The sequence below is a fragment of the Oratosquilla oratoria genome, chromosome 30, assembly GCF_046742065.1.
Source record: "Oratosquilla oratoria isolate Oo_2021 chromosome 30, ASM4674206v1, whole genome shotgun sequence".
NCBI classification, from domain to species: domain Eukaryota; kingdom Metazoa; phylum Arthropoda; class Malacostraca; order Stomatopoda; family Squillidae; genus Oratosquilla; species Oratosquilla oratoria.
This window is the reverse complement of record NC_134806.1, coordinates 28,847,409-28,862,816: the sequence shown is the minus strand read 5'-3', so window position 1 is coordinate 28,862,816 and position 15,408 is coordinate 28,847,409. Positions and strand designations below refer to the sequence as shown.

The window sequence follows — 15,408 nt, the reverse complement described above, 5'->3', positions numbered from 1 at the left end:
GCTTATGATAGGGTAGACAGAAAGGCACTGTGGGAGGTTATGAAGATATACGGGATAGGAGGAAAGCTTCTGGGAGCTGTCAAGAGTTTTTATGAGAATAGTAGAGCTTGTGTCAGGATTGGAAATGGAGAGAGTGAGTGGTTCGAGGTAAAGGTGGGACTTACAAAGGATTACAAAGGCGGAGCATGCCGACAAGAGACCTTTTAATCCATATCTAGGTCGGATGGAAAAAAAAAAATCATATTAATAATAAATTAAAACTATAATAAAGTAAATAACAAATAAAATACATAAATAAATGCATAGGTATAGTTGAATAACAAACAAACAGGTAAATAGTAAATGATAATAAATTGACATATAACTAATAATAAATGAAAATCAGACAGACAAATTATAACAAAACAAAAACAAATAATATAAGATAAATTATAATCATTACAGCATCTTACTTAGGTATTTATCTAAATGATTCTTAAAGCTTCGAACTGAACTACATTGCACTACCTGTGCAGGAAGTTTATTCCATTCATTAACTACACGGTTGGCAAAGTTGTTTCTACCTACTTCCAAATTGAATCTATTTCCGGACAGTTTGAGACCATTGTTTCTTGTCTGATTTTCATTCAATGTGAAAATTTGGTCACTTTTGATGTTGTCAATTCCCTTTAAAATCTTAAAGACCTGTATCAAGTCACCTCTGAGTCTACGCTTTTTTAGGGAAAACAGATTTATGTGTATTAGTCGATTTTCGTATGATTTATTTTTGATATTTGGAATCAGTTTTGTGGCTCGCCGTTGTACTTTTTCCAGTCTGTCAATGTCTTTAATGAGATTCGGTGACCATACGGAAACAGCATATTCCAAATGTGGACAAACTAACGATTTATATAGCTTGTTAATGAGTGATGGACTTTTGAAATCAAAAGATCACGCAATCAGTCCCAGAATCTTATTTGCTTTCTCAGAGGCTGAAATACACTGCTTGGATGATTTGAGGTCGTTACTGATAATTACGCCGAGATCTTTTTCACTATCCACTTTTGTTAACGAATTTCCAAATAACTTGTAATCTTACTAACTGTTATTTTTACCTATGTGCATTACCTTGCATTTACCTGTGTTAAATTTCATTAGCCACTTTTCAGACCATTGCTGTAATTGATCTAAATCTTCTTGAATATCTAATTGGTTTGAGTGATCATTTGCCACTCCGCACAGTTTTGTATCATCAGCAAATTTGGAAACAGTAGATTTTAGTCCATGGTCTATATCATTTATATATACTATGAATAGAAGTGACCCAAGAACGGAACCCTGAGGAACTCCACTTGCAACACTTTTCCATCCAGAAGTTTTTCCATTTAAAACAACTCTCTGTTTTCGACCCTTCAACCAATTACTAGTCCAACCTAATAGGCTACCACTTATTCCATGCAAAGCTAATTTAGTAAGTAGTCTTTCGTGTGGGACGGTATCAACAGCAATTTCAAAGTCTATATATATTAAATCTATATTGTTTCTTTTGTCATAATTCGAGATAACTGTGTTGTAGAATTCGAGTAAGTTAGTCACGCAAGAACGTTTCCGCCTGAAACCATGCTGGCTATCATTTATCAAACGGTTACTTTCTAAATGATATTCGATAGCATCTCTGATGATAGTTTCCATTATTTTTCCTACGATTGAAGTCAAACTTATAGGCCTATAGTTATTTGGTTTCTTTTTGTCACCTTTTTTGAATATGGGAGTAAGGTTAGCTAGCTTCCATTCTCTTGGGACATCTCCGGATATGATGGATTTCTTGAAAATAATTTCTAATGGAACAACAATCTCATTTTTCATTTCCTTTAAGATTCTTGGATGCCAACCGTCAGGCCCTGGTGTTTTATTAACTTTGAGTTTGTCTATACACCTTTTAATTTTTTCTTTTGTTATATTTACCGTAGTGAGTAAGTTTACCCCAGACTTTTCACAGGTTTCAGTTTGGAATTCACTTTGAGGTGTTTCGTTTACAAATACCGAGCTAAAATAATTGTTTAAGATATTACACATTCCTTCATTTGAATATTCAAGTTGACCGTCAGCAGATAATAGTGGACCAATGTGATTCCTAACAACCTTTTTATCTCTAATGTAACTATAGAATTCTTTGGGATTCTCTTTGGATTTATCAGCGATGTTCATTTCGTATTGTCGTTTTCTTTTTCTTATTGTCTTTTTTAAATTTCTCTGTATTGATACATAACTTTCATAGTCATTAGATGCACCCGAGTCAAGGATGCGTTATGTCACCCTGGCTGTTCAACTTATACATGGATGGGGTGGTGCGAGAGGTAAATGCAAGGGTAGTGGGCAAGGGATTGGAGATGGTTAAAGAAAATGGAGAAAAGTGGGAGATGAGCCAGTTGTTGTTTGCGGACGACACTGCGCTTGTCGCAGGATCAGAGGAGGGATTGAGGTGGCAGAGTTTGGGAGAGTATGTGATAGAAGAAAACTAAAGATAAATGTGGGTAAAAGTAAGGTGATGAGATGTACAAGGGGTGAAAGTGGCGGTAGAGTAGAAGTGAGCATTAAGGGAGAGCGACTGGAGGAAGTGGATAGTTTTAGATACTTGGGTGCAAATGTGGCAGGGAAAGGTGGAGTGAAAGTGGAGGTAGAATGTAGATTGAGAGAAGCGAGTAAATGCCTTGGTGGATTAAAGAGTGTAATGAGAAATAGACATTTGGGAATGGATGCTAAGAGGAGACTGTATGAAGGAGTGATTGTGCCAACAGCACTGTATGGGGCAGAAACATGGAACATAAGAGAAGAAGAGAGAAGGAGTTTGAATGTGTTTGAGATGAGGTGTCTGAGAAGTATGATGGGGGTTACTAGGCTAGATAGAGTGAGAAAGTGAGGAGGAGAATGGGAGTGGAAAGAGAGTTGGGAGATAGGGTTGATGAAAGAGTATTAGGATGGTTTGGCCACATGGGAGGAATGAGTAAAGAAAGACCAGTAAAAGAGGTCTGGAAGGCAGAGATGGAAGGAGTGAACCTGAGGGGGCAACCAAGGATGGGATGGATGGATGGGGTAAAAGGGGTATTGGGAAAGAGGGGAATGTCTGTTGAGGAAGGACGGGAGAGGACAGAAGACAGGGGTGAATGGAGAATGGTTTTATATGGATGATGTTATGATAGCATGAGGTGGATTGGGGGTGAGGTAGTATGTGTGAGCAAAATTTGACGCAGCCCGAAGGGATTTCTCCCCGTCCTCTCATTTTATGCAATGGGGGGACGGAGAGGGGGGGTCGCCGATTTAATGAAGTGGCCTTGCTGTGGATGCGCTGTGTCTTGCGACACTGCCTCTGACCCAGGGCAGTGGACAAGGTGCAGGGATGACCCGTCATTCAGGAGGTGCTAAGATAAGAGGGAGGGTGGAGGGGTGTGGAGTGTATTCAGGGATTGAATGGGTGGGAATGATTTTATGCCTTTTTCTTTTTGGCTACCCCCCTTGTAAGGGGGAAAAAGCCTTGGTATATGTATGTACATTGATGTATTATAATTTATAAGATTAATGGTAATTTTTTTGTTGTGCACACCTATGCAATATAACAATAGAAATTTAATTATTTTGTAAAGTAGAATACATCAATATAATATGAGATTTTCTTGATGGAAATCAATAACAGAAAAATTTCTAAAACTGATTTACTAATGAACAAAGTTGCAGCAGTTGATGCCATGTTTGTTTTGATAGATGCTGGGGTCAAAGAAATGAAAGAATGATAAATTCGTCTATTCTAACCTAACTAACCTATGTAACCTAACCTACATTTAGTAATTCAGTACCTCAAATCCTAAAGATCATCCAGGTCTTCGTCGTCATAGCCACAGATGCTGACGGCCTGATTATTATTATACCTCGGGCAATTAACATACAATGGTAGAACCCCATGTTCTCTCATAAAGTCCAAGGAAGCCTTATTATTTTCGTAACAGCACTTATTATCACCTGGAGTTGGAGAACACCCAGTCCACAACATGAAACCTATCGTCTAACTGATAGTGACTGGATTGGACAGACGACAGCATGGCGTCCATATTGTATCCTAGTGGCTTTGTTCATTAGTAGATTTGCTTGTAGCAAGGTTTTTTGTTATTCATTTCCTCCAAAAAAAATTGCATACTACGTTCATGTATTATTATAATTTACAAAATATTTAATTTTCTAATGCTATATCGTGTAGGTGTGGACTTATAAATAAAAATTTATCAAATTTCTTTTTGAAGCCATGATTATAATTATTATGGTATTATCTTAGTTGTGCATGAGGGGGAGTGGGTGGGGGTTAGGGGGTGAGGAAGTATGTATGAGAAAAAAAAATTGACGTGGCCCGAAGGGATTTCTCCCCATCTTCTCCTTTTCTGCATGAGGGGACGGAGAGGGGGGGTCGCCGAATTTATGAAGCGGCCTTGCTGTGGATGTGCTGTGTCTTGCGACACTGATTTCTGACCCAGGGCAGTGGACAGGATGCAGGGATGACCTGTCATCCAGGAGGTGCCAAGATAAGAGGGAGGGAGGAGGGTGGAGGGGAGTGGAATATATAGGAAATGGAATGGGTGGGAGTAGTTTCTATGCCTTTTTCTTTTTGGCTACCCCCCTGTAGAGGGAAAAAGCCTTTGGTATATGTATGTATGTATTTTAGTTGTGCACACCTACACAATATAGTATTAGAAATTTAAATATTAATTTTGTAAATTATAATGCATGAACATATGTGACTTTCTTGGTGGGAAAAAAAAAACTTGCTACAAGCAAATTTACTAACGAACAAAGCTGCTAGGATATGGTACAGACACCATGCCAGTCCAGTCACTATCAGACAACGGCTTTCACGTTGTAGCCCGGGCATTCTCCAACTCCAGGTGATGTTAATAAGTACTGTTACAAAGACAATAGGGCTTCCTTGGACTTTCTGAGAGAACATGGGGTCCTGCATCATCTGTTAATTGCCTGAGGTACAATAATAATCAGGTCGTCAGCATCTGTGACGACGACAACCCAGATGATCTTTAGAATTTGAGGTACCGAATTACTAAACATTGGTTAGGTTAGGTTTGAATAGACTAATTTATCATCCTTGTATTTCTTCGACCTCAGCACCTATCAAAACAAACATGGCATATCATTCAACCACTGCGACTTCATTAGAAAATAGGTTTTAGCAACTTTTTTGTTATTTCCTCCAGGAACATCACATATGTTGATCTATTATAATTTACAAATTTAATACCCTTTGGAAGGTGCTAATTCAACCTATCCTAGACTACTGCAGCCAACTCTGGTCACCACATAAACAAGGAGACATCCAGAGGCTTGAGGCTGTCCAAAGAAATTACACCAGGCACATCAGAGGGATGAAGGATCTCAATTATTGGGATCGCTTGGAAGCACTGGGACTCTATTCCCAACAAAGGAGAGAAAGGTAGAGGGCCATCTATACATGGAAAATCCTGGAGGGCCTTGTTCCTGACCCCACGCCCTCAACAATCAAGCCATATCACAGTGTAAGGCATGGACGCAAGTGTGAGAGACAAACGCTCCCACCAAGAGCCCCAGAGAGGGTTAAGACCTTACTGGCATCCAGCCTAGGTCACGAGGGTCCAAAAATTTTCAATGCTCTCCCAAAAGAAGAGAGAGAACCAACTGCTCGGTGGACAGCTTCAAGCATGTACTGGACAGGTTTCTATGGAAGGTGCCAGACGAGCCCCCAGTGCCAGGCTACACCGCCATCAGTAGGTTGTCATCAAACACAATAACAGACCAACTGGCCCTTGTGAGGAGGGACAGCAGGACTGGCAGCAGCAGTAGATCACTACGGCTGTGAGAATTGACTTCGGAACTTCTCCAAGTAAACCAAGTAAGCAAGTAAATTAATTCTCTATTGCTATATCGCGTAGGTGTGCACGACTAAAATTTTACCATTATTATTCATACTTCATTATGGGAGACTATGCTAGGAGTGGTTCTCCAGCATGGTCAGGTTCAAGATCATGTTCAGGGCACCTTTTCCACACGCAAGGTGGGCAGGGCGGATCTTTCATAGGCCAACCATTGGATGATTGGGCCTACACCACATGCCAAGTGGATTCTGAATAAGCAAAGCCGCCTGAGATATCTCTTCCCCCATGGCCACTGTCATATTGCCAGAGGACTCATGGGGTGGGTGTTACTGTTAGTAGGAAAAATTAAGTTATTGTTAGTTAGGGGGAGAGATGGTGACAATATGAATATACTGTCAAATCTCTGTCGGTTCTCAATGTGGGTCTCACTAAACGCCGACCAAAGCCGACCAATGATAGTTTTTTATCAAATGCATAATTTATATATAAGAAATAGCATATGGTTGCATTATTTGACCTATTTTCTTTAAAATGTGTGATTTCCATGTAAAATCATCAATGAGAAGTTACGTTTTTATCCTCTGTAAAATTACCAACCGGCAACCAATGCCGACCAAACCCAAACAGTGACGGCTTTTGCTCAAATGACAAAAACGTATTCTCTTTGATGATTTTACATGGAAGTTACACATTTTAAAGAAAATAGGTCAAATAATGCAACCATATGCTATTTTTTATATATATATTATGCAATTGGGCAAAAACCGTCATTGTGTGGTTTTGGTTGACGTTGATAATTTGGCAGAGGATAAAAATGTAACTTCTCTGATGATTTTACATGGAAATCACACATTTTAAAGAAAATAGGTCAAATAATGCAACCATATGCTAATTTTTATTTAAAATTTTATATTTGAGCAAAAACCGTCATTGTTTGGGTTTGGTCGGCGTTGGTTGCCGGTTGGTAATTTTGCAGAGGATAAAAACGTAACTTCTCTTTGATGATTTTACATGGAAATCACACATTTTAAAGAAAATAGGTCAAATAATGCAACCATATGCTATTTTATATATATATAAATTATGCATTTGAGCAAAACCGTCATTGTGTGGTTTTGGTCGGCTTTGGTCGGCGTTTAGTGAGATCGCTCAATGTTACCCAAGCCAAGGTTGGTTTTCCTTCTTGATTTCAAATCCCGTTTCGAGAATTTGCCTCCCTTTTCTTATGTAAGAGATAGTCATAGTATGGATAGGGCTGCAAGACTTTGAAACAGGATTAACACAAGATTGAAGGCAAGCCTCGTACCCCATCTGCATCTCTTCACTCTTGAGCATTAAAAACAGGGCATGAAATAGATTATAGTGTACGCAAAAACCATTCATGAGTTTAAGAGCAAACTAGACACTGCGAGATACAAAGGCGGGACATCACGAGCGTAGCTCCCCTTCCCGTAAAATACAACTAGGTAAATATAAATTTATACAACTAGAGTGACAGTCTAGATAAATACTTACTGCAAATGTCATACAGACGGGATGATATGAAAATAGTGAAGAACCCGGTTTACATGTCTGTATCATAACAGTCGTAAATAACACGATAACAGTGTGGGGCATAAGGTTTGAAGTAGTGACTGACATACCGAATAAACAATTTAACAAGACACTGGCCTCAATCCTCATCAACCATTGTGTTTGTTATTTCAATCTTACGCCCTGCCATATGACGACATCATCTGTACGTCATCACTTGTTCCGAAGGTATAAAATTTATAGCTAATATAGGTTGAAGACAAATTTTACAGTTTCATCTTTACTTTAGTGGTTGATGTGTATTTTTTTCGAGACAGAGTGATCAAAACTATTTAATTTTTTATACTTATTTATACTATTTCAATAAGTTCCGTAATTGAAGCCATTTTGACATGTTTAGAATACAGACACAACAAAATTCATATGTAATACTGAAATTACTAGAACTACTAAAATATATTTAATATATATATTTGTAGTGATGTGACATATTCTTATGATAAAATTTACACATTTATTGTATTTGACAATTACACTTGTTTGTAAACGAAGGCATGTACTACTAATGTAAACATTCAAACTGAAGATAAGGATTAAGGTCGAAAAAGCATGCCTGTTTCCAAAGTTATGGATGTAAATGGTTTTAAAGGTAAATATTGAATGATCATTTTGAATATCAGTAAAACATGCTATATTTGATCATATATTCGTGTACTGTCTAATATATGGCTCCACATGTTCAGAGATGACAAAACATAACATGAAGTTAAAGTAGCATGGTTATATTAAATATTTTTATTTGCATAATTTGGATATTTCTCAAGTATTCGTATCTGGGATGTTCTTACCTCCTGGTCTATATCACTTATCATGACCAGGAATAACAGTGAGCCAAGTACCAAGCCCTGTGGCACTATTAGTTACCATTAAGTATTTTTGACTGGGCTCCATCCACTTCTATTTTCTGCTCTCCGTCACTTAGGAATTCATGGAGCTATAGTCCCAGTTTTCCAGTGATCCCACATTTTTTACTGTGTTTAGTAGCACCCTGTGGTCAACCTTATCAAATACTTTAGCAAAGTGTAGGTAGACTACATCAACTTTTCTTCCATTGTTATTGTAACAATTGTTCACATTGATTGTCCAAAATGTTATGGTGGTGGTTTAGCCTCAGGAGTTGGGAAAGGCATGATTGTCCTTCCCAAAACTCATGTTGTCATGGATTGAACTGCCCTGTCCTCTCTTTAAAGTTCACTAGGTTTGGTATTTTTTAGAAGTGCCCACCTACACGATACATTAGAAAATTAAACAATCTTGTAAATCATAATACATTAATGTAATATATGTTTTTCTTGGTGGAAATCAATAATAGAAAACTTTAAAAGTGATACACAAATAGAGTCACAACAACTCCTTAAGATGCCATATTTGTTTTTAATTGATTTGGACGTCGAACATGACAACAACCCTGATCACGTATAGAATTATAGGAACTTCATTACTAAATGCTGTTCAGGTTAGGTAGATAGGTTAAGTTAGGTTAGAATAGAGGAAATTATTACATATTTATTTCTTCAGTCTCCACATCTATCAAAACAAAAATGGCATTTCAAGGAGCCATTGCAGCTCCATTCATTAGTGAATCATTTTTAGCAACTTTCTCTGTTGATTTCTGCCAAGAAAATAATGTATATTACGTTGATATAATTCACAAAATTGATTTTTGATTTTTTAATGCTATATTGTGTAGGTGTACACTTTTAAAAATTTACCCTAGGTTCTTCCTAAGTACTCTCTCATACACTTTTCTTTGCTGATGGAAGGTAAATTGAGAGTGGAGAAAGAGGAAAAGGGCAGAAGGTAGGGAGATACTTAGAGTGAACTGCTTAAATGAGAAAGAAAAGGAGAATGAGTATAAGAAGCTGAGAGAGGAGTGGGAGGGAGTGAAGGATAGAGTAGAACTAGGAGTGGAGGATGAATGGGGATGGTTTAAGGAGGGAGTCATAAGGTGTGCAAAAATGGTATGTGGAACAAGGAGGGTGGGAGGAAATAGAAGGAAGGGTAGTGAATGGTGGGATGAGGAAGCAAAGAAGGGTGTAGAAGAGAAGAAGCAGGCTTTCATAGATTGGCTACAAATTAGGTACAAAGTAAAGAGAAGGGAGGTCAAGCATATGATAAAGGAGGCAAAGAGGAGAGCAGATGTGAAATGGGGTACAAGTATGACAGAAAATTCTTAAAGTAATAAAAAGATGTTTTGGAAAGAAATTAAAAGAGGAAGAGGAGTCAAATCAAGTATAGAAGAAAAGGTAAAAGGTGCAGATGGAGAGATGAAAATGGAAGAAAAGGCAGTGAGAGGAAGGTGGGCAGAGTATAATAGGGGGTTGCTAAATGTGAAGGAGGATAGGGAGGGAAAGGTTGGAAATGCAAAGAAAATGTGAGTGATGAGTGAGGAAAATGGAGGACAAATAGGGAAAGATGAAGTGAAAGCAGCTGTTAAGATGAATAGATCAGGTAAGGCACCTGGGTTGGATGGATGCCATGCAGAATGTCTGAAGAAAGGAGGTACAGTTATGGTGGACTGGCTGGTGAGGTTATTTAATGTTTGTTTAAGAGAGGGTAGAGTGCCTGTATAGTTCCGCTTTACAAGGGAAAGGGGGACAAGTGTGAGTGTAGTAGTTTCAGAGGGATTGGCTTGTTGAGTATAGTTGGGAAGGCTTATGGGAGTGTCTTAATTGAGAGGATTAGGAGAGGAACAGAGGGAGTAATTGGGAGGGTCTTGATTGAGAAGATTAGGAGAGGAACAGAGGGAGTAATTGGTGAGGAACAATGTAGATTTAGGACAGATAGGGGTTGTGTAGATCAGATTTTTGTGGTAAGACAGATATGTGAGAAAGCTATAGGAAAGGGGAAGGATGTTTTTTGGGCTTTTATGGATTTGGAAAAGGCTTATAAAAGGGTAGACAGGAAAGCACTGTGGGAGGTACTGCAGATATATGGGATAGGAGGAAAGCTGTTAAGAGCAGTCAAGAGTTTTTATGAGTAGTAGAGCTTGTGTTAGGATCAGAAATGGAGAGAGTGAATGGTTTGAGGTAAAGGTGGGACTTCATCAGGGATGTGTTATGTCACCCTGGCTGTTCAATCTATACATGGGTGGGGTGGTGCGGGAGGTGAATGCAAGGGTAGTGGGTCAGGGATTGGAGATGGTTAAAGAAAATGGAGAAAAGTGCGAAATAAGCCAGTTGTTTGCTGACGACAGTGCTCTTGTAGCAGGATCAGAGGAGGGATTGAGGAAGTTAGTGACAGAGTTTGAGAAAGTGTGTGAAAGAAGGAAGCTGAAGATAAATGTGGGTAAAAGTAAGGTGATGAGATGTACAAGGGGAGAGAGTGGCGGCAGGCTGGAAGTGAATATTAAGGGAGAGAGACTAGAGGAAGTGGATAGTTTTAGATACTTGGGTGCAAATGTGGCAGGAAAGGGAGGAGTGTGGGTGGAGGTAGAATGTAGATTGAGAGAAGCGAGTAAATGTCTTGGTGGATTAAAAAGTGTAATGAGAAATAGACATTTGGGAATGGATGCTAAAAGGAGGTTATATGAAGGAGTGATTGTGCCAACAGCACTGTATGGGGCAGAAACATGGAACATATGAGAGGAAGAGGGAAGGAGTTTGAATGTGCTTGAAATGAAATGCCTAAAGTATGATAGGGGTTACTAGGCTAGATAGAGTGAGAAATGAGGAGGTGAGGAGGAGAACAGGGGTGGAAAGGGAGTTTGGGAGATAGGGTTGATGAAAGAGTATTAGGATGGTTTGGACACATGGAAAGAATGAGTGAAGAAAGACTAGTAAAAGAGGTGGAAGGAGTGAACATGAGGGGCATCCCAGGATGAGATGGATGGATGGGGTAAAAGGGGCATTACAAAAGAGGGGAATGTCTGTTGAGGAAGGATGGGAGAGGACAGAAGATAGGGGTGAATGGAGATGGGTTGTGTATGGATGATGCTGTGATACATGAGGGGGTTGGGGATGGGGGGGGGTGAAGAAGTATGTATGAGAAATAAATTGACATAGCCCAAAGGGATTTCTCCCTGTCTTCTCCTTTTCTGCATGAGGGGACGGAGAGGGAGGGGGTCGCCGAATTAATGAAGCGGCTTTGCTGTGGATGTGCTGTGTCTTGTGACACTGCTTCTGACCCAGGGCAGTGGACAGGATGCAGGGATGACCCGTCATCCAGGAGATGCCAAGATGTGAGGGAGGGAAGCGGGTGGAGGGGAGTGGAGTATGTAGGGGATGGAATGGGTGGGAGTGGTTTCTATGCCTTTTTCTTTTTGGTTACCTCCCATGTAAGGGGGAGCCTTTGGTATATGTATGTATAGATTTTGATGTAACTACTAACGTGTATACATTGTGACGAATGTGGATAGGAGGTAAGGGAACACGGGCTGAGTGAAATACTTTTATTCCTCTGAAGAAGCCACTCAGGCGAAACTAGTCAGGAATAAAAGTATTTCCCTCAGCCTGTGTTCCCTTACCTCCTAGTAACTACTAACTTCAAGTAACATGAATCATTTAATGCATGGTTTTAATAAAACACATGTACAGAGTGTAAAATTTATTAATCATTTTCTTAATCCTAACTTAATAGTAAAACCTAAACCAAACATGGAATAAGGATAATAGTAAAACATTTCCAAATTAAAGTTCCACAGCATAAATTTCTGCCATGTTTCTGGAGTCAACCAGTTAGTGTGGGGTGTACCCATTACCACCAATGTTGAAGAGACGTTCACTCTCCACTGAAGATGGTGGAGAGCAAAGCATTTTGTTGGCAACTTTTCCAAGTTCAGGATATGAGTTGTGGTTGTCTCTCCACCAACTCAAGAAATCAGAGTGATGTGGTTCCAGTGGGAAGGAGTAAAATTGATCAACTTTGCTTTTTAGTGTCAACAGACAAAGATTTTTTTTTTTTTTTTTCTCCTCTCCACTGTCCAAATTTGACTTGTGTGATTATGAATTTGACAGCAAATCATCTAAACATGAGTCATATTCATAGCTGTCATTGTCAAAAACCTTAAAGATATATTGTTAAGTATTTACTTGTCAAAATACATACAAAATTCTTTATAAATGATTTGTTTGGCTATAAGTTGCTACAGAGTAAGTGGGCATAAATCTGTCCAGAGATTTTTTGCACTCATAAGCAGGTAAAATTGACTGAGTCCATGGACACCCAGACAAATTACTCCCATATTAATCTTGCTTAATTTCTGTTGTAGAAACTTTGCTGTTTCAAAATATGATATATATATATATATATATATATATATATATATATATATATATATATATATATATATAAGAAATCCAAAAATAAAATTAAAAATTAATATAATTTGGTATAACATTTACTCTCACTTGTGCTGCTATTTTAAAAGTTTCTCCGGTTGTACATCCTCATGTCTACAGATTTTATCACCTCTGCATAATATTTTCAAAATGTATGTTGTGGCATTAGACAGCAGTGTAGGTTTATCAGTAACACAGCATATTCCTAGCCACCTCATTCCCTACAGTTGTGATGCTATGTGAAAATAAAATAAAGCAATGATTATTTGGTAGTGGTATCTCATATAGCACATAATATGCTGCATGGCCCTATACAACCACCAGAACAATGAATAATAGGTGAATTACTGAATTGGCATCAGCAAAATATTACCGATGTTGTATCAATTTCTAAAAAAAGTGATGATTCACCCAAAAAGTGCCAATTCTTGCTGATGTCAATTAATTGTCAAGAGTTTTTACAAGAGTAGAGCTTGTGTTAAAATCAGAAATGGAGAGAGTGAGTGGTTTGAGGTAAAGGTTGGACTTTGCCAGGGATGTGTTATGTCACCTTGGCTGTTCAATTTATACATGGATGGGGTGGTGTGAGGAAAATGCAAGGGTAGTGGGTCAGGGATTGGAGATGGTTAAAGAACATGGAGAAAAGTGGGAGATAAGCCAGTTGTTGTTTGCTGATGACACTCCACCTGTGGCAGGATCAGAGGATGGATTGAGGAAGTTAGTGTCACATTTTGGGAAAGAGTGTTGAGATGGTTTGGACACATGGAAAGAATAAGTGAAGAAAGATTAGTAAAAGAGGTGTGGAAGGCAGAGATGGAGGGGGTGACCAAGGATGAGATGGATGGATGGGATAAAAGGGACATTAGGAAAGAGGGGAATGTCTGTTGAGGAAGGATGGGTGTGGACAGAAGATATGGATGAATGGAGAATGGTTGTGTATGGATGATGCTGTGATGCATGAGGGGGAGTGGGGTGGGGGATGGGGGTTGAGGGAGTATGTGTGAAAAATAAATTGACACAGCCCGAATGGATTTCTCCCCGTCTTCTCCATTTCTTTATGAGGGGGGTCACCAATTTAATGAAGCGGTCTTGCTGTAGATGTGCTGTGTCTTGCAACACTGCTTCTGACCAAGGGCAGTGGCCGAGATACAGGGATGACCCATCATCCAGGAGGAGCCAAAATAAGAGGGAGGAAAAGGGGTGGATGGGAGTGGAGTATGTGGGGATGGAATGGGTGGAAGTGTTTTTTTCTGCCTTTGTTTTTTGGCTACCTCCCTTGTAAGGGGAAAAAGCCTTTTGTATATGTATATATGTTTCTTACATAAATTTTTGCACTAGTTCACAAAAGACACTAACATTTCTTTAACAGTTTCGCAATCATTCATCATAGCTCAGTCTTCCCTTTCTAAATCTTCATTGAGTGACAACCACTTTGCTCTTTTGCTTTTTTTTTTTTTTTTTTCAGATTCTTTTCTAGATGAGTGGGTCATTTTGCTTTTCTTTGTGTTGATTTTGCTAGATAGGTATTCACTCCTATTGAATTATAGGTCCAACATAATTGTTTTACCAATGTGCATACTATGTATTAATTCACAGTTGTTGGTAAAAATAAGGTTAACCCCTTCCATACGGTGCCGCACACGTAGGCGTCATGGGGAGCGAGTGTATTCGCGAGGCTGCCATATCGGCGTCTTGATTATATTTATTGTAGTCGCCCCTCCATAATGACATTCTTTCTAATTCTTTTGTAGTCGCATTTTCTATGGTTATCAAAATTCACGGGTGAAGAGAGAACGATCGATATAAGCGGTGACTATATTTTATGATGCGAGTATTATTACGACACGTCGTACGGCTGGCATTGGCTGCTGCCACCGAGATCTAAGTCCATGACGCCTACGTGTGCGGCACCGTATGGAAGGGGTTAACACATTGTTCATTCATGTTGGCTCCCTAATGACCTGTTCTGCTCAGTCACTGACTGTTCCTCCACTTACACGCCTAGAGGGCCAACTGATTATGGTATGGAGGTATTTTGTAAATAATAGCTAATATTTGGCATTGCATATCCTAACCTAACCTCACTTCAGTTCAGACATAATACTTGAAAAAGGCATATGCTTGTGAATCAACTCAGCTAATTGAAAACCTCATAAAACTACATAACAACAGCAATATCTTGGGTAAATTATGAGAAAGTCATGAACATGGATTTCTAAAATGAAAGTCCTGAACACGGATTTCTAAAATGAAACTTGTGTTGTCTAGTAGCTTTTGATGTGACAGAAAGGATGCTGATATTTGTTGTCTGTGGTGATACTCTAATTTTGATTTACAGAGCATGAGATAATCACTAAAAGACAGGCCACCACATACCAGTGCATGCTTTGTTAAAACTTTTTTTATAGTGCTATTTTCATTTTGCAATGGTTTTAGACTAATCTGTTATTTCCCCAATACAACAATTATAGCTTGTAGTATATTCTTGATTACTATTACCTGTATGAAGATACAGGAGGAAAGAGGGGATAGAAAGGAAGCTGGTAGATAGGATTGATGAAACATTATAATTATTGGGATGGTTTGGGCAAATGGAAAGAATGAGTAAAGAAATGTTAACAAAAAGAGTGTGGAAAATAGAGGTGGATGGA

At 38.8% G+C, this 15,408-nt stretch overlaps 1 protein-coding gene across 1 annotated transcript in view; it reads left to right on the top strand.

Annotated features, from left to right (window-relative positions):
- Positions 1–7,825: 7,825 nt before the first annotated feature.
- LOC143041060 (ribosomal RNA-processing protein 7 homolog A) overlaps positions 7,826–15,408 on the top strand; it is a 44,290-nt gene continuing 36,707 nt past the window's right edge. The window contains exon 1 of the mRNA XM_076212698.1: positions 7,826–8,067. Within this exon, the coding sequence (XP_076068813.1) occupies positions 8,028–8,067 (40 nt within the window). The 5' untranslated portion in view covers positions 7,826–8,027. The remainder of the gene's footprint in view (positions 8,068–15,408) is intronic.